The sequence below is a fragment of the Sylvia atricapilla genome, chromosome Z (assembly GCF_009819655.1).
Source record: "Sylvia atricapilla isolate bSylAtr1 chromosome Z, bSylAtr1.pri, whole genome shotgun sequence".
NCBI classification, from domain to species: Eukaryota; Metazoa; Chordata; class Aves; order Passeriformes; family Sylviidae; genus Sylvia; species Sylvia atricapilla.
The window spans coordinates 37,254,937-37,274,112 of record NC_089174.1 but is presented as its reverse complement, the minus strand read 5'-3'; the positions used below and the strand labels follow the sequence as shown (position 1 = coordinate 37,274,112).

The window sequence follows — 19,176 nt, the reverse complement described above, 5'->3', positions numbered from 1 at the left end:
GCTCGGACCTCCCAGTATTTTTTGCAGCTCGAGGCCAAGGTGCCTCTAAAAGGATTTTCTTTTAGGGCCTTTAGAAATCTTTTAATGCTGCTTTTTCCTCGTTTTCCTCTCTTTTTCATAAAAGAGAAAAATGTATTTCTGTATGTCCCTGACGAGTAAGTTCCGCGCGTGTATTTATTTGCAAGCATCCCGGACGGGGGCCGGGTAAGGGGGGTAAGTGCGGGTGTGTGTGTGTGTGTGTGTGTGTGTGTGTGTGTGTGTAACGCTGTTGAAAAGAAAACGAAGAAGAAAGGGGGAGAAGGCATTCTTTAATGGAAGTATTGCATGCAAAGAAGACTGGATCTCTTTAAGGCTCCCCCTGAAGCTGGAGATGCACACACAAGGGTTGCCGGCCTGGGTGGTCTCTCTACTTTGGTGAGCTGTTGCTAAGCAGCTAATAATAGTCATGTTTGCTGAGTAATTTCTGCCCTCCCCGAGCCAATCACCTCGCAGAAACCCAAGCCATCTGACAGCCCCGGGGGCGGGCTCTCAGCCCCCTTTTTTTTTTTTTTTCCTCCCTCTCTCGCTCTCTCTCCACTCATACTCCCCCCACCCTCCCCCCCTCCTCCTCTTTATCCAAATGGAGAGAGTCCTTTTTTTCTTCTTCATCTCATCTCTGGAGCCGAGGGGCTGCAGCTCGGTGCTGCCGCGCACACACCGGGGGAGAGCGCCAGGCAGCCGCCCGCCCGCCGCCGCGGCGGGGCCAACCGCGGAACCCCGCCGGCCCCGCGGCCCGCGGGAAGCACCCCGGCGCTGAAGAAGGATGGTGCAGCGCGGTGAGGCAGCCCAGCAGCAGCAGGAGCAGCCGCGGCCCGCCGCGCCGCCGCCCCGCCGCCGTCGCTGAGCGCCGCCGCGGACAGCGGCTTCCCGGAGGCAGCGGCGGCCGGCCGGAGTAGGCGATTTCAACGGGAGCAGAGGATAGCGCGGCGGCGGCCGGGGAATCCCGGGGGTCGCGGCCGCCCGTCCGCCCGCCCTCGCCGGGCGCGGGGAGCGGCCGCCTGCAGCTCGGGGTCCGCGCGCGATGTGGCAATGGGAGGCGCGGGGAGCGACTCGGCCGGAGCGGCCGCGGCGGCAGCCGCCGCCCCGCGCCCCGCGTGAGGCGGCCGCGCCGCAGCAGCCCCAGCAACAGCCCCAGCCCCGGCGGCGGCGGCGGCAGCAGCCCCCGCAGCAGCAGCAGCATCAGCCCGCGGCCCGCAGCGCCGCCAGTCCCCCGCGGCCCCGCCGCGCCCCCGGGGCCCCGGGCCCCGCCGCGGCAGCGCCAGCGGCAGCTCTCCCGTCCCGCCGGCGGCGGCAACATGGCCTCGGCCGGTAACGCGTCGGAGCCGGAGACCAGCAGCAGCGCGGGCGGCGGAGGCCACCCCGGCCGGGCGGCGAGGAACGGCGGCGGGAGGCGGCGAAGGACTGGAGGGAATCGGCGCGCCGCGGCGCCCGACCGGGAGTATCTGCAGCGGCCAAGCTACTGCGATGCAGCTTTCGCCTTGGAGCAGATTTCAAAGGTGCATTCAATGTCTCACTCTTTTTTCCAGAGATACACGCTAGTAAGTGGTAGTGCTGCTTTTTCCGCGGGGGAGGAGAAGGGAGGTGGTGTGTTTTCTCGCGGGGGTGGAAGGAGGAGATGGAAGCGAAACGGCCACCAATAAAATGCTGGGAAAAAGAGAGGGACGTCTGTGACTCTTCAGTGCGGGAGAGAGTGCCCTCCTTCCCTCTCTGCTCGCCTGTGCCTGCCCTGGTGCGTGCCTGTGCTGCCGAGCAGTTCTCCTCCTAAACTTCCCGAAATAGCCCCGGCTCGGTCACGGCCTCCCAATGGCTAGCCCCAGGCCCGCTCCCCCCAACTCTCTCTCTCTCTGCTTCCTTTCTGCTTCTCTGTCCTTTCGTAGCTCCCTGCGACCTCGGCAACACCCGCTCCCGGCCGGAACAGGGGAGAAACCGGCCGGCCGGTTTCTTGGCAGAAGTTGGGCTTTTGTAAAGTTTTCCGCCGAGTGCCGAAACGGCGACTACCCTCGGAGAACGCGGTTGCCCAGCAAAGAAGGCAGCGGATTTCTCCCTCGCCTGGCGGTCGGAGGGGGAGCGAGGGTCGTAAACAAATTGGCACCTTAACCCTGCCGCGCCGGTCCCCGCGGAGGACTGGAGGTGCCGGCGCGGGCGGGGCGGGGGGACGGCCCCGGCCGCCAGTCTCCGCTGGCCAAAAAATGTTCAAAGTAAACAATCTCCAAAAGCTGCATTGCTGCAGGGATGGTTTCACTTCAGAGAGCGGATTTCTAGGCTTTGTAAGAAGAGGGAAAGGAGGAGGAAAAAAAATTCCATGTGGCTGCCCTCTTCCGTTCACAAATATTGTCGTAACTTACAGATGGCTGCTCTACTTCCTAATTCAGATCACACAGCGTCTTTAAACTCTATGGAAATGAATTACTGCAGATCTTAGAGTGCTGTTCACCACGTGGGTCTTGCCTCAGTACCAAGCCCCTGCTAGGAGCTGGGAATGGGGGAAACGGCCACTGCTACCCACTATCTGTCACACAATCCTCTCGCTTCTCACCAACCATTCTGGGGTTCTAAAGAGAACAGGAAAAGGGACTTTTCTTTCTTGTGGCTGTTGAGGTTCATCGGAAGTAGATCCTTCTACCCTGGAGCCACAGGTCCAGCTAGCGTGAATGCTTTGAGCCAGCCTGAGCTGGTGGCGATGCCTCGGGAAAGAGAAGAGTATGGTGGTGGGCAGCACAGGCGAGAGCCCGGGGGCCGACTCAGTGTTGTCACCCCCAAACCCGTCTGTTGGTCTGGGGGAGGGATGGCCGCCAGCAGGTACATCTTGTCCTGTATGCGTGCTCGAAGGTGGCTGCTCGGCAGGGCCGCGGGGCAAACGGCTCTGCTGGAAGGATGCCTGTTTGAGCTGTTGACGGCGCTCCATCCTTCCTCCGGGGACTGCGCCCCGAGGGACAGGAGCTGTCCCGCTCGTGGGAGGGATGGGGGCTCCCCCCCACTTCTGGCGGCTGCCGCAGCCCCCAACTACTGACCTCTTCTTGCTTTGCAGGGGAAGGCGACGGGACGGAAAGCGCCGCTGTGGCTTCGAGCAAAGTTTCAGAGACTGTTGTTTAAACTGGGCTGTTACATTCAGAAAAACTGCGGGAAGTTTTTGGTTGTCGGCCTCCTGATATTTGGGGCTTTCGCTGTAGGATTAAAGGCAGCTAATCTCGAGACCAACGTGGAGGAGCTGTGGGTGGAAGGTAAGTCAAGGGGGCTAGCCCCTGTTTTCTGTTGCCATCCCTGCCCGCCTGGCCGGCCGGGTAGAGCTGCGCGGGGCCGCTCGGCGTGCCCGGCAGAAGCGGCCGCCGGCGCGGGGGGCGGGAGGCGGGCACTGCCTCTGGGGCGCGCAGCCCCGGGCGGCGCGTACCACTTCTCCGCCTGCGGGGGGCCGAGGCGGCCGGGCCGTGCACTCGGCGGAGGGCCGCCGGGACAGCCCGTCTCCAGCAACCCGTGCCCTCGCCTCTGCCCGGTTTGGCAGTGCGGGCGAGCCGCGGGCGACGGGTTTCCGCGTCCCCGCCGGCGGTGGGAAGCGGCCGCACTGCCGGGAGGCGTCCCCTCCGCCATTTTGGGAGTGCGCGCGGCCGCGGCGGGGGAGGGGCGGGCGGCGCGGCGGGGCGGGAGCCTGTGTGTGGTCCTGGGCTTGGACAGCTTTCAGCTGGGGGGAGCGCGGGGGCTCACCGCTAAAAAAAAGGAAAATAGAAAAGGGGAGTGAGAGAACGAGGAAAAGAACCCTACAAAACCCCAAACCAAACACACACCACCCCCCACCCCCCCACCCCCCCTTCCCCAACCCAAGAACCCACGAAAGAAAGGCAGCTGAGGGGAAGCGGAGCCTGGAGTGGGGCAGCCAGTCGGGCGGGGCGCCCCGCGCTGAGAGGCATGGCTCCAAGCTGCCGCGGGTTTGGGCTTTAGGTGTAGCTCTTGGTGGGTCTTTTTCCTTATTTTTTAATTTTCCTCGTTCCCCCGCCCCCTCTTTTTTTTTTTTTTTAAATTTCTTTTTGGTTTGGTTTTTTTTTTTTTATTTTTTTTTTTTTTTGTTTTTTTGGGGGTTTTTTGGGTTTCTTGTGGGGGTTTTTTTGTTTGTTTTGTTTTTTCTTGGAGGGGGAAATACTGTTTATTAAGGATCACGTTGCCCCATTAGCTGCTTGGTCGACGTGGAAAACAGTTCCTTGACTGCAGCAATTACTACTCTAGGTTTGTGTCAAAGTAGCCTTGCAGCAGAATTTGACTTATAAAAGTTAATATGGGAGGCTGTAATCGTTACTAAATAGCTCTCTGTCCGTGTATGTGTGGAAAAGCTAGTGCTGCGTGCAAACAAAGTCGGTGCCTGTTCTGAAGATGGTCTGTCTGCCCGAAGTGAATTAGAGCGTGTAGGGTCGGGAGTCTGTCCTTGCAGATGACAGTCGTATGGGGGTTAAGATGGGATTCGCGGCTCATTTAGTAAGTGTTGGGTTTTTCTGTTGTGGAGAATAATGGTCTTTTTTAGTCCAGATTGTGTAGTCCAGGAGCTCAAAAACTGCTGCCATCAGTTTTGCTTGAGAAACAGAACAAGACACTGGTGGGTCCCGTCTGTGGCAGAGATGTGCAGTCAGAGTTTGCACTGGGGTCACTACTTAAATACTAGTGAAAATGACTGAATCTTGTTTTTCTTCACTGTTAATTTTCTTCCCAAACTCACTGTGATGTTGTTGAGGAGAAGTTTCTTTTGTAATTTTTGGCTCTTAGGTATTTTGTCTTTGCTATTTGTATTAGGTAAATTAATAAGTGATTGCAGCTCCATCCCACATGCTCCGCTGACATTTATTATCCTGGTGTTACTGGTGTTCACTTGCTTGGAATGGTGATACTATTCAATTAATGCCATCTGCTTTTTGTAGCCTTGTAATACCAAGAAACTACTTACTGATGATACCTTACTGACTGGCCTGGCAGTAAAGATGCAATTCTCAAGGAAAAGAAACAGGATTTGCAAAGTAGTTGCTTGGTTAAGTTACTGCATTGGCCTCTTTTCGTGTCATTACTGTCATGGGGAAGTCCCTAGTATAGAATCTAGTGGAAATTGATCTGAGATTTTATGGCCAAGATAAATTCATAATGCAGCTAGTTTGACAGAGTTAACCTTTGTAATTTCACATCTATCTAGTTTAGTTTCTTAATTAAAAAGAAATTGAAACTCTGTGTTTAGAAACCCTTGCATTTCAAAATTAACCATCAGAGTCTAGCAGATTGAGATAAAATAAAAAATTCTGGATTAAGTTTAAATGAATTTCTAGTTTTCCCATTCTAGCACTACGTGACCATTCACAGAAAAGAGCTTGCTAAAATGTGCTTTCTTGGTAGAGGCTCTGTAAATGTTCTGCTCACCAACCAGGGTGTTGTACAATTAAACCAAACAGATACCAGTTGCATATTTTTGTTGCTAAACTACAAACAGGAGTACGGATTGAGAGTTTGAGATGGAACAGAGACAGGAAGTGATAACATGAAAAATGCCATTCTTTCTATGCAGAAGTCCAAAGCAGCACCGAACTTGTTCTGTGCTTGCATGCACCTGGTCCTAGCAGCTTTAAAGTACACTCCGTGGAGGTTGGTACAGTAAGGGACTTTTTAGATCAAGGTTTCTTAGAACAGACACAGTGGCTGAATTGTCCTGTTAATTAAAACAGCTGTCTCACTTCACGTTTTACCTTTTGTTTACTAAGAGTTTGGATGAACTAGGTAGTACTGGCCAGATAGAATCACAGAATTGTTTAGATTGGAAAAGATTTGTAATACCGTCAAATCCAACTGCTAACCCAGTGCCATTGTGTTCACCACTGAACCAGGTCCTTAAATGTCATGTCTAAGCACCTTTTAAATACCTCCAGGGATCATAATTCAGGGATGCCTTTTCCAAAGCTTAACAGTCCTTTCTGTGAAGAAATTTTTTTACTCTCCAATCTAAACCTCCCTTGGAGCAGCTTGATACCATTACCTCTTATCCTGTCACTTGTTGCCTACATCCTCCATTTGGATAGCTTTCTAAAGGGATAAGGTTATCCCAACGGTGCTCTTCTCCAGGCTAAATTACCCCAGCACCCTCAGCCACTCCTCATAGGATTTGTGCTCCATTGGACTTCTCTGGACACACTCCAGCCCCTCAGTGTCTTTCTTGTAGCGAGGGGCCCAAAACTGAACACAGCATTCGAGGCATGTCCTCACCAGTGCTGAGTACAGGGGTACAGTGACTGCCCTGTTCCTGCTGGCCACAGTATTGCTGGATAGGATGCCATTTGCGTTCTTGGCCACCTGGACACAGCTGGCTCATGCTCAGCACCCCCAGGTCCTTTTCCTGGGGTAGCTTTTGAGCCACTCTTCCCCTAGTCTGCAGTCCTGCAAGGAGTTGTTGTGACGCAAGGGCAAGACCTGGCACTTTATGTTGCTGAACATGGTATGAACCTCATACAATTGGCCTTGACCCATTGATCCAGCCTGTCCAGATCCCTCTGCAGAGCTTTCCTGCGTTTCAGCACTCCCACCCAGCTGGGTGATATCTGGGAACTGACTGAGGGGCACTTAAACCCCTCATCTGAATAATTAATAAACATATTAAACAGGACTTGTCCTATCACTGTGCCCTGGGGAGCCCCTCTAGTAATGGGCCACCAACTGGATGTAACTCTGGGCCCAGCCATCCAGCTAGTTTTTAACCCAGCAAACAATGCACCTACCCAAACCATGAGCAGCCAGTATCTTTGGGAAAGTGCTGTAGGAAACAGTGTTAAAGGCAATATTAAAGTTTAGGTAGACAATATCCAAAGCCTTTCCCTCATCTACTAAGTCATAGAAGAAGTTAAGATTCATCAACCAGCACCTGCCTTATACAACCCCATTCTGGCTAGGACTGATCCCTGGACTGTCTTGTATGTGCTGTGTAGATTCATAGGTTACTTCAAATACACTTGAAGTAACAGTTTTGATTTGCTGCTGAAACTTTTTTACAGTTATTACTGCTGAAAAAATTGGCGGTATTTACTTAAAGAGCCAAATTTGATATGGTGTGTTGCTGAATACCATGGAATATAATACAGCACTGAAGTTTGCTGGAAGTAAATGGTTGCTTTAAAACCATAACAGAGTTAATTAACAAATAGTGAAGTGAACTTGGAATGAGTTTTAAGACCATGCACATTCCAAGTTAAATGATTAGTAGTCAGAGCCTACAGCTGTTAATGGCTGAAATATTTACATAAATTTAGAAGCTCACCTGGTAGGCAAACTTTCTAAGATAAATCTTCAAAACATCATTATTTCAGATTTCCTGTAGCAGTCTTCCTCCTTCAGAATTTATGCTAGCATTCTTGGCCTTCTCTGAGCCTTCTGATAACAAAGTGGTTTTCCTCTCAGTTTGTTTTTTGGCACTAAGTGTTGTAGAGTAGCTTTTTGTTTTTTGGGGTTTCTTTTAAACATAGTCATCTTCTGGCCGCTGTTCAGAGTATTTCAGTTGTTGCTCTGTGTCCCACAGTGGCTTTATCCCTATTGCTGTCTTGTAGACTTGCTCTCAGTTGTCTTTGCCTGGGACATACACATTCTCAGCACATGAACAGCATACCTTGCTGCTGCAGAGGGGTTATCTGCCAGGGCAGAGAAATTCTGGACTGGCATTTTAATGGCAGTTCTGTTATTCTGGTTGAACTGCTATATGTGGATGTCCACGCCTCTTGGAATTGTGGAGACTGTTTAGAATCTTTATACATTGTACACAGAAAGAGAGAAAAAAAGGCCTTGCATTGATTTCTTTGGTGACCGAATTTTGTTGGACACATGAGCTTTTAGAATCATCCATTCATAGCCATAGAGTTCTCTGGATGGAAAAGAAATCATGCTCATTACTGGTTATGTTTATTTGCTACCACTCTTAATAGGCAGTCTTAATAGTCTTAAGACCCAGTGTCAACAGCAGTCACACATGTAACACACATCTGCGGCCTCTGCTCCTGAAAAAAAAGTAGTTTTGTGGCTCCAGAGAAGGTTATGTTAAACGAAGCTTGAAATTTGGCTACTGCAATGCCTTAAATAGTGTTAATTGGGGCAGCTTATAATGGGAGAGATGGTGTAGTCTTGTGTTGCGATAATCCATTTCATGTTACCATTGTCTTGGGATTTTTTTTCTCCTCACTTTTTTCATTAGTTTTTTTCCTTAGGTGGTCAAAGATCATGCTGTTCTTTCCTTCCTTTTTGTTTTCTTCACTTTTTGCACTAGCTGAAGGTCAGTCAAATTATTCCCTTTTTAAGTAGCCCTCTTCACAAAGCTCTGTGAGCTTGAACCGAGCCCTAACATGCAGACCTCCTTCTTTAAGCCAATTTGAAGGAAGAGGGTGGATGATACAAATCAGTGGAACATCCTGCAGGGAATGCCTCAGAAGCTGCACAGTTCAGTTCAGGTATGTGGAGCCAAGTGACTGTGTTCTAATTGTAAGTGAATGAGGACTGAGTGTGTGCACAGAAATACTTTGTAAGTCAAGATTTGAGCTATGGGTAGTAGTATTTCTTTTCTCTCTTAAGGGACCAAAATCAGGTTGCTCTATTGTACTTATGGCTGACCCTTCTTAAAATATGTTAATCTACCCATGCAACTTACGAATGAGGTGAAAATGAGGAAAGTATGTGAGTGATGCAGGAACTAGTATTATTTCCTTAGATTCTCAGTTTTCTTAACCCAGCAATATTAAGTGCAGGTGGAGAGAAAAGTTGTTCTTAAGTTCTGCCTAAAGGCACCAGTTAACTTTACACTAGTATTCTTTGGAGAAACAAAAAAGAACCGTAACGGAACAGATCTGTGTGAATTTGTTTTTTCAAGGAGACAAATTTATGTGAGTGGGCTGAAGGCACATGTTTGGTTTGAGTACAGTTAGCAGGACTTGACCCAGTCAAGTATAATTCCTTTCTCCCACAAATATATGGATTTGTGGACAGCAGCAGGGAAGTACTGTTTTAGATGTGCTTGCTCCTGCATCACCACATTGGCATGTATAGTTGACACGAGTTACTCTGCTCTTCAGTCCGTGACACTGGGTGTTGGCAGGCTCTGGGGCAGTCAAGACGTTGTCTCTGATCACATCACCAAATTCACTAATTTCCTGTGAATCAGGTGACACAAGAGCTTACTTATTCTTGAATGCTGTCTTACACTGTGTTGCATTCATCAACGCATATTGAAGGTTCCTTGGAAGGTGTTTATCTGGAAAATTTCCAAGCCACTGTTTTGTCTGATTTCAGTATGATTATTTATTACATGTCTTTTTTTCTGCTTGATAGCCGAAGGTTGGTGATCTGACCAACATGCTTATTTTAATGTTTACTGATAAAGTGCTAAAGTATTTTAGTCCATGCTACTGTTTTGAAAAAGAACATCAAATTCTAATATTTACATTATATTTTTGGGTAAAAACATCTGGGCACTGTGTGTTATGTTCCTTTGAATTTGAACTCCCTCTCTTTCTGTGTATTGAAAATAGTTAGGAAAAAATGTTTAAAGGTTTTGTTGATATGTATATTTATTTGTCATCTTTCAAGAACCTGCTATTAAATTCAAAATCACTGGAGACTTCTGTTAAGGTCCTTCCATCTTGGCAGACATTCACATCATTGCTTGGAGTTGGTGCTCCTTGATGAAAAGCTTGTACATAAAAAAATCCCAGCAAATTCAGTACATAAAATTCCTCTTTTAAAACTCTAAGAGTTTTAATGAATGTATTGCCTGTGACCATTTTGGTCATTAAAAAGGTAGAGGGTGAAATCCCTAATTCACTGAATGTGGTGGCAGAACTTGGGATAACTTTAGTGTGAGCAAGCCTTATCCATGTACAGAGCCAGAGCAGACTAACAGTAGGCCCATGTGTTAACCTCTTCAGGGAAGGGAAAGAGAAGTTCCTCCTGTAGAACTGGCACCCCTCTAAAATGTTGCATGGTTTCTTCTGCCTTTCAGACTTCAGAGGCATTCAATTTAATCAAGGCTGGAAAAAATTAATCTTCATTGTTATTTCCAAACTTAACAGTGCTGCCAATGCCCTGCCAGAATGTGCCCTACAGATCATTTTTTGGAAGGGTCTGTTTCTTTCTCTGATGGAATGTGTATTTAAATAGGGGGGTGCCTTGGCTATGCCATTGTCCTCCTCTTCTGAGCTTTGTCATCTTGTGCTCTGGGGATTTTGCTGCCTATGGGCATGGTTTGAAGGCATTTCTGTAGTTCTGGAGAGCTTGCAGATTTTGGTACAGAAGTCTTGGAGAGAAACAGAATAGTTGAAAGCAGCGTTGCTTTGTTGTTGCTCCGCATGCTGCTGTTGCTGAGCAGGAGCAAGGGAGGTGTAGGTAAGCAAGAGAGCTAACTCAGCTGTAGGGCTGGCTGCTGCTGAAGTTGTGTTGATGTGGTGGTGAGTGGATTGGAGCCTTTGGAGCCTACTTACTACCAGCTCTTGCTGCCTGCTAAGTGGCCTGGTTTTATGTTTATTTGCTTGTTTTTGTAGAGAACTGGCCTTCCTTCCTCATTATTCATCAGCAGCCAGTGGGTTCAGAAAAGAATGAACTCTAAAAGCCATGGGTGCTCAAGCTTGCTTTCAGCATAGAATGCATTAAGGGAAATCTGAGCTGCTCACCCTGAATCTGTCCATTTTTATGTGTGGGTTTTTTTTTTTTTTTTTTTTTTTTTTTTTTTTTTTTTTTTTTTTTTTTTTTTTTTCCTTTCCCCAAGCCCTGTGATTACATAATATTTTTGGTGGTTCCCCAGAAAGTCATAATATGGTGTAGTATATGCATGTGACAGTTCTTGACCACTCAAGAAATTTAAAGGCTGCTGCATCCAAGTGACTGTTGCACTTACACATAACTGTTGGGAGGCTCCGAAGTATGACAGCTTCCAGATGTATGAACCGACTGATCCCTTTGTTTTGATTATGCACCACAGCTGATGCCTAGATTAGTGCTGGCTGGACAAAGCTATTGGAGATTTGTCTGGTTTCCACAATGCCATGTTTATATTTCAGTTGGATTTTTCCTTCAAAACTGACCTCCCTATGACCTATTGGAGCTGTGTCCACTAGGATTCTGGTTTTAATGTGTCTGCAACTGCTTTCTTTTTGGTGTCTAATGGAACATGTTCTCATTTTCATACTCTTGGACTATTATGCATAATCTTTTTAACTTAACCTGCCTCAGCCTGTAAGTACTCAGGTAAAACCTTGCATGTAAAGTTCTTTGCCCCACAGCTAGCTTTTTTTCTGTTAAAACAGCCTTTTGATTATAGATCTTGCTGGGCTGTTACTTGTCAGGTGTTTTCCTCTGTATATAGAATAAAGTTCAGTCCTTTACACAGTGCTTTTTCTGTCTACAGATGATGGTGTGTATATATGTGGCTCTAGCTGCTCTGTTTTGGAGTTCAGCAGGATCTGGAGTGTAGAATTTCATCAAGTTCATTCTTCTTTGTGTATGCTATACAGTTATATGCATTTTCTCAGCCTTCCTTATTTATCTTCAGTATTTGACTTACTTTTCTTCAGTATTTCAGCCTTTGGTTCTTTTAATTTCTCTGATCTCTGCAGCCTTGTAGTATGCAGGAAGTCTTGCCCCAGTTATGTTTGTGAGTTACTCTTCCTGGGAAAACCTGGAGAAATCAGTAAAACATCTTAAGGTTTGCATGACAGTTCTATAATAAGAAGGTATTTACCTATCAGAGTTCAGAAAGATAGAGACATGCAACATTCATTGGCACTTAAGAAACCATAGAGTTTTCTACTGTTGATGCTTTGCTGGAGTGGCAGATTCCCAAGACAGTGCTTCATGACAGAAAACTCAGTGCTTTAAAATGTCATATCTGTTCTGAGAATGTATACCATATTATAACGGCCACTTCATTTCTGTGCTCGTGAATTAAGGAGAATGGAAAAATATTTTACTCCAGTTTTGCATAATCTGTGATATTTTATCATCCACTCAGATTGTGTCAAATATGACTGATGAATACTATGTACAATAAATTATGTTTACTCTTGCTGTTAATTGAGTGACTTTTTCCTTGGAGTAGTTTTTCATTGTACAGTACAGTAAAAATAGATGGAATGGAATTGAAAGGAGTAGGTTTTAATTCAGAATTTAAAAATAAAATGTTTTTCTCGTTTCTTTTTTTACTGTGTAAACTTAGTTTAATATCTGTAAATTCAATTGACTTGTTCTTGGGTTTGCTCTGTTATTTTCATTTACTATCACCTCAGTTACCATAAACAGACTGATTTTGGCAGCAGTAGTAGTTTTATGAGGTAGAAAGTTCTTTATGGAAACTGCTGACCATATACATGTTTTGATGTATGGAAAATTTTAATTTTGGTTTTTAGAATTAATGTCTTGGCTTTAACTTCAGGTTAGTTTTGGGAAACTCTAGTTATTTCAGTGCTTGAGCAAAATATACAAGAGGTAAGGGAATGAAGAGAAACATAATCTGACTCTTTCTGCAAAGGTGCTGCTTCTTTAGAGAATTGTATTGAACTTAGTTCCAGCTTCAAATATACAAGTAATCATTGTGTATTTGAAACATCTGTATTTTGCTCATGTGTAAGCACATGTTCAGTGTCGTACACCCGTATACCTGAAGCTGGAACTCAGTCCTTTGACTGTAATACAGTCTTCTTTTGTTAACAGTGAGATAAATTAAAAGAAACAGTCTTCTCTTGTTTACCAGTATGATGCATTTCTGCTTTTCAGTCAGTAATCAAAAGTTAAGTGCAGCAAACTAGAAATGAGCACTGTTGAGTCAAGTTGTATGATTTTTTTCCCCTGTTAAATCATTGCTTAAGGGCTTCTGGCCCCTACTCAGGAATTCTGCCCAAAAATGCCAGATGTATTACACAGTCAAGTATTGCAATGTAAATAGTGTTCTGTGCCATGAGAGCAGGGTGGTCCAGCTCCAGTCCAAAAAAAAAAAAAAAAGAAAAAAAAAAAGGCAGGACAGGGGAAAGTCCACATGCTCTGAAATAAACAGTAGTTGTAGTGTTATTTCTGGTTTTGGCTGCACAACCAGTGTTTTGGAGCTGAAAGAACACAGATAAATTAGTGCTTGGGACTAGCAGAGAACTGAAACTGAGATGCTAGAAAGCAAGATGTGTCTTGGCTGAGGGTCTATAATGTAGTCAAGCAGACAGTGTAATGAGTAAAATATTAAAATAAAGGCTATTGCTGACAGGCAAAACGTGTTACTTTACCTTATTGTGAGCAGCAATCTCATGCACATGGAAGCAGAGTGGACAAAGGATGGGAAATTAGGGAGGCACAGACATGGGGATCTTCTTGTCCTCATGCTGTGACTGGGTATGTTAGTGGATCTTCTGAGCATAAACATTGCTGAGCTGTCCATGTTTTTAATTAAATCCATTGGCTGTATATTAATTATGATTTACCTTCTAGTGTGCTTATCTTATTCAGATGCAGTAGTGGATATAGAAGGTTTATTTGCACATTTTTCTATTTTGTGTACGAACATACTATTTCATAACATTTGAAACTAGTTGAAAAAAGATTCCACAAATCTAACCCGAAAGGAAATTGCCAAGGGTGATGCCATAATCAGATTTCCATTTTGGTTATCTGACCAATCTGTGAACTGCCATAGCTTCCTTGGGTGTGTGCAGAGGAGAAGGGGATTATAGGAGCTTACTTGTGTGATAACCTGTATTTAAATAGCTACAGGAATGTAATCCTAATGCTAAGATCTTGGTGTAGTCTTCTCAGTGTGGTACGCAGAAGGATGAGCTTTAGGGACTCAATTAAACATCTCCCTTCCTACTGACACTAAGCATTAAAAATGCCCTTTTTCTTTACAACTTGGGGTTTTTTTTTGTTTGTTTGTTTTTTTTGTTTTGTTTTTTTTTTTTTCCTTTTCTTTCTAAGTTACCTTTTCTGTAATGTAACCTAGAGAAGAAACTTTATTACACTAGTTCTTCTGGTGACTATTTCCTGGACATTTTTCTTATTTGCCTCTCAACATGGGCTTCATTCTGATTTCATTTACACCAGTCTTCACTGACTTTTCAAAGGGTTCCCCTAGCCAGAAGAGAAGAGAAGCCCTAGCTGTTTAGACGCTGATGCTGTTTAAGCAGTAGATTATAGAAAATGCAATATTCTAATAGAAGTTATTAAAATCAAGAAACAAAACCTAAAACATGTTTAGTATGACTTCCAACTGTAGATAAAAGGTAGCAACTTGAGAGAATTGTGAGCAGGTGTAAATATCTATTAAACTGCTCCTTCTAGTGATTTGGGGAAATAGGATGACCTTTTTCTTTTTTTCTGTCCTTTTTTTTTTTTTTTTTTTTTTTTTTTTTTTTTTTTTTAATAGGCTACAGTTTCACATGGCTTGCAAAAGAAATCTTTCTCCCTTTTTGTTTCCCACACCAATTGATTTATCATTTTGCTTGCAAGCAGACTTAGAATGTTAGGGCAGGAACACACTCACTTTTTTCTCGTAACTTTTTTGTTGCGGACCGAAACCAGTTGACTTGAATAAATTTTTCTGCGGTCTGAATGAAGCCAGCAACGTGGAAAAATCTTGCCATTCAGAGCCGTCTGAATGTACATTTCAGCCACACAGTAAGCTGTATTGGTAGGCAGTGGACTGCTAAATACAACCATTTTTCGCAGCAGAGAGTTAGACAGGTGATTAGCATAATTAGCACAGAGTAGGCTATACATATGGTAATGTTAAGTGTGTAAATGCCAGCTGCGGTGTAAAATTTATGTCAGGGGTCGACAGGGCTGTGCGAAAGTATTGTGTTACAGCTGCAGGTCAAAGCCTCCATTGCTTTAGCCCCTTTTCTCTTGTCGGTGAATGCGCTAAACAGAAGAGAAAGACAGAAATATAACAGATAAGGCTTTGATTGAACAGCCTGGTTCTGTGCAAGAGGGACTTCTCTTAAGCCCACTCCCCCCTCCCGCCTCCCCCCCCCCCCCCCCGCCAATTCCCCCAAAACTACACATGCAACACAAAAGTCCCACTCTTTCATTATAGATTTTATTTTGCATCATGCTAGCTATAAAAGTGTTGCAGTCTTTGAGTGATGTCATTACGATGAGATGAGGGGAATCTTGCTGGGGGGGAGGTGGTGGAAGTACGAGGTGGATAATTATGCTTTAAAGAGCAAAAACAAACAAAAAAACCCTTTAATTCACCTTCTCCTTTCTCCAATCCAGCCCTGTTTTTTTAAATGTCTCTTCTTACTTACTCCACTTAAGGGGGTAGGAATTAAATAGTCTTGAAGGTGACAGCGTTAAATGTAATAAAATCTCAACAGTGCAACAATCTTGGACCTGCATGACTGGTTTTAGACTAAGTGCCAGAAGTTCCTCTGTGGTTTTGTGTGTGGGTTGCTACACTTATTCCCCAGGTTCCTCCCACCTCCTAAACCACTAAATTCTTTATAAATTGAAAATTACTAATACAGGTTTCCTGTTTTAGAGGAAGGCAGCATAGAAGGGTACACATCTTTTTAAGCATTTGAGGGGGAAATCCGTAAATCTTTTTGTTGCTGTAAACTGTTCATTCATAGATTTCACTTGCAATTTCCTCCCCCCGCCCCCCTTTGTATTTTTTGTAGCCGGCCATAAGGAGTGGTGGTGTTGACAGAATATAGTTCACACCACACTGACCTTGTGATGAAACTTCCTCACAGCCGCAGGGGGTCCTTATGAATCGGCCCCTAATCCAGCTAATCCCGCTCGCAACAAAATCGTGAAAGTGGCTCCCAGCGAAGTGTGTTTCCCTGCGCAGATGCCGCGGGAAGGAGCGGCGTTGGGAGCGCAGCAGCGCCTCGGGGCCTTTTGTGCGCGGCGCCCCGGGCCGGCGGCTCTCCGCAGCGCTGGGGCTGGCGGGGCCGGCTGCTGGCGGGGCTCCAGCTGCCACCCCGCCGTGTGCCCCGCGGGGCTGCCGGGCCCGCTCGGCCTCCTCCCGGCCAGAGGGAGCGCCGACCCCCGCGATGGGCTCCCTAGTGGAAAAACCACCGGCATGGTCACAGTGGCCCAAAGCAGAAAATGAAAGCTGCGCTGAAGGGCGTGCTTGGCCCTTTGTTTGGCTTTTTTCCCCGACCTTTCCCGCTTCAGCGTAAACCTGGCCATATGGTGGCACGCTCGGCGTCTGACAGGACCCTCTGAGTGCATCCCGCACAAAGTGGGACGTGCTCTGTCCCGCTCGGTGTGAATAGCGGGCTAGCGGTGAAAAATGGGCCTCCTGACAGATGCAGCGCAGCCTCGGGAGCTGGTGGCCAGTAAGAAATGTCGAGATGGGGGGAGCTGTGACAGGCAGCAGGTTCGGTGCTGGGGGTAGCGCTGACCTGACCTGATTGTGTCCAACAGTGAGAGCAGTTCTGCTTCAGTGCAAAGCCATTCAGAAGGAAGCTGCTTAGGCAACAACAGATGGTACAGCCAGCAGCTGGTAGGGAATACTTGAAAGGAGCTGTACCCTGTGTTGTAACATTCCTTTCATTTTTTAACGTTAGTTTTGCCATCTCCTAAAAGTGCTATTTAGGAAATTATATTCTCTGAAAGCTTCTGGATGCTGTTTGCATCTGTTTGTGCTGCTGTTTGCTGTTCTTTAAAAAAAAATTACATTCAAATTTTGTGCTACTCCATGTACAGATGAAATTTGTGCTATCCCAGGAGTACAGATGAAAAGACCTAAAAATGCTGCTTTTAACCACACAGGAAAACAATTACATATTTGAGGAAAGGGCACTGAGAGGTTAAATGCAAAGTTTGGCCTAGAGGAAAGCTGACTGCTGTGGAGCAGCACAGCAAATTGTTTGTAACATATTACTCAGCAGAAGCTCTTATTCAACCTAAAGTAACTTAAAGAAATTATATTCAGCTGTTTTGAAATCCTTAGCTTTAGACCTTGAAGCCCCTTACATACCCTTCTCAGCAGAACTCCTCTAAACCCTTCCACTTTATGTAAAATTGAGGATTTTTGTCTCTTATGAAGTGTGCTCGGGTTTTATCTTAAATTAGTGAAGAATAAAAATTCAGCTTGCTCCTCATGGGGTATGTAATGTTATGTGACCATAAACTGTTGGGAGAATTGCAATAATCTGTATTAGCTGTTGAAGGCAGTCTCCTTGATATCTGGGAAAAGCAGAGTCTAAGACACTTTTGCTACTACTCCTTTGCTACTTGGGTCACAAAATTCACTGATAGGGGTTCTCCACTGAAAGTGGTGGTTTTGTTGTGGCTTGAAGGGACCAGGTCTTTGGAAGGAAGGATAGTTTCCTCTCCTTGCCCATTCATTCCTCAGTTTCTTTTTTGGGTTGGTCAAGAAGGATGCCCGTTGTGACAGTGCTGTCACAATTCTGTAATGTGGACACCTGCCCCATAGAAAATGGACTGAGACCACCAACTCATTTCATACAAGTTAGCAAACAGCTGTCAAATGGTAAACAACTTGTGGTCACTATTGTTCCTGGCTGGATTAGGAACGGTGACCCAGAGGTGAACAGCTCATATCCTGTTACCAAGGACATGTGTCACAGCTCAGTAGCAGGCACTGCATTTTATGTTTAATTGAAAAGTTTGAATTGCATATACCACTTTGGTACAATGTTGTATGTTTCAAAGCTGGTTTCATGTTGGTTTTGCTTTTTTTCCTTAAGTTGATAATGTTTAATTTGTTCATTTTGGTTCGCAGTTTTTTTCTTGCTTTTTCAACCTGGATGGACACCAAGCAAGAAATCAAAATGTCTCATTTTCTTTAGCAATTTATCTGTTTTACCCAATCAGAAAGAATATTTTTTTTGCCTATAGGCAATACAGATGTATACATGTAAAACTGGCTTTTAGCTGATTTTTAGAAAGAAAAGGTTTTAACTCCCAAAATTGCAGGGAAGGTTTTCCCCACTACAGTGGCAGCTGTTGTTGGGCTGTCTTCCTGTGTATGCAGACAGCTTTGTGTCCTTGTCACAGCTCTAAACCTAATCATACTGTGACAGAATTAAAAGGCAACTTTGATGTGTGTTTTTATTTTTGCTCTTCTAGGCATGTCAGCATTAACAAAATTTGTAACAACAACACTGGAGTCATCCCCAGCATGTGTAAGGAATAACTTAACTTGTATCATATGGTGGCTTGAGAGATAGAAAGCAGCCTTTTGAGGTGCTTTGTTGTTGGACATACTTTTTTTTTTTTTTTTTTTTTTTTTTTTTTTTTTTTTTTTTTTTTTTTTTTTTTTTTTTTTTTTTTTTTTTCCCCTCTCCATACTACTTTTACATTACCCTGAAGTCTTAGGCACTAAAGAGATATTGATATAGGTTATATCTTCTCATTGGGATGTGATGATGTTCTAGATGGTGTCCTTTTGTTGGGGAGAAGGGCAATAGTCCACCTGTGTTGGGAAGGGAGATGGTAGGGTGCAGGCTGTTTTAATCTGGGCAGGCTCAACAGCTGCTCCATGTGTGCTGTACAGCTGAAGAAATGTGTATACAGCAAATGCTGTGCAAGAAAACCTAGATAGACACAGCATGCAATTTCTGACTGCCTGTAGAGCAGTGTTGGCACAGATGATGTCTAGTTACATGATTAATATGATATTTTTTTACTGAGCTGCTGCACAGCCCACTGAATGACCATGTAATCTCTTTAAGACGCTGATTGTTAACCACTGTGTTCTAGCTCTTGTAAGCTCACCATTTCTCAACAGATTTTTTGGTAGCTCAGTTTCATTCACTTTCTGTGAAGTCTTTATTTTGCATTATGTTTTTATAATGTAATCCTGATAATTTATGAGAGCCATCCTTAGCATCATTAGATGCATAATAGATAGTATCTCATAGTAGTTAATTCAGACATCAACCATGTAAACCAACAGCAATTGTGACTCTACAAGCAGAAGGCATTTTAAAAGTTTAAAGAAGCAGACATTCCAGCCAGTCCCTTTTCTGCTACTGACTAGACTTGGACTTCCAGAACATATTTTGCACTTTTTCCCAGCAAATGATTTTGCCTGTCCGGCCTAGAGAATGATAATTCTGAGGAAGGTGCTCTCTTCTCTGCTTTTCTGTCAGGATGCTGACTAAAACTGTCTGTGTGCAGAAAAACTATGTTCTGTTGCTG

At 45.2% G+C, this 19,176-nt stretch overlaps 1 protein-coding gene across 2 annotated transcripts in view; it reads left to right on the top strand.

Moving 5' to 3' along the window:
* The first annotated feature begins 543 nt into the window (after positions 1-543).
* Positions 544-19,176, top strand: part of PTCH1 (patched 1) — a 30,471-nt gene continuing 11,838 nt past the window's right edge. For both annotated transcript variants that reach the window (XM_066338828.1, XM_066338829.1), the window contains exons 1-2: positions 544-1,535; positions 3,068-3,260. In XM_066338828.1, coding sequence (XP_066194925.1) covers positions 1,335-1,535; positions 3,068-3,260 — 394 coding nt within the window. In that variant the 5' untranslated portion in view covers positions 544-1,334. The remainder of the gene's footprint in view (positions 1,536-3,067; positions 3,261-19,176) is intronic.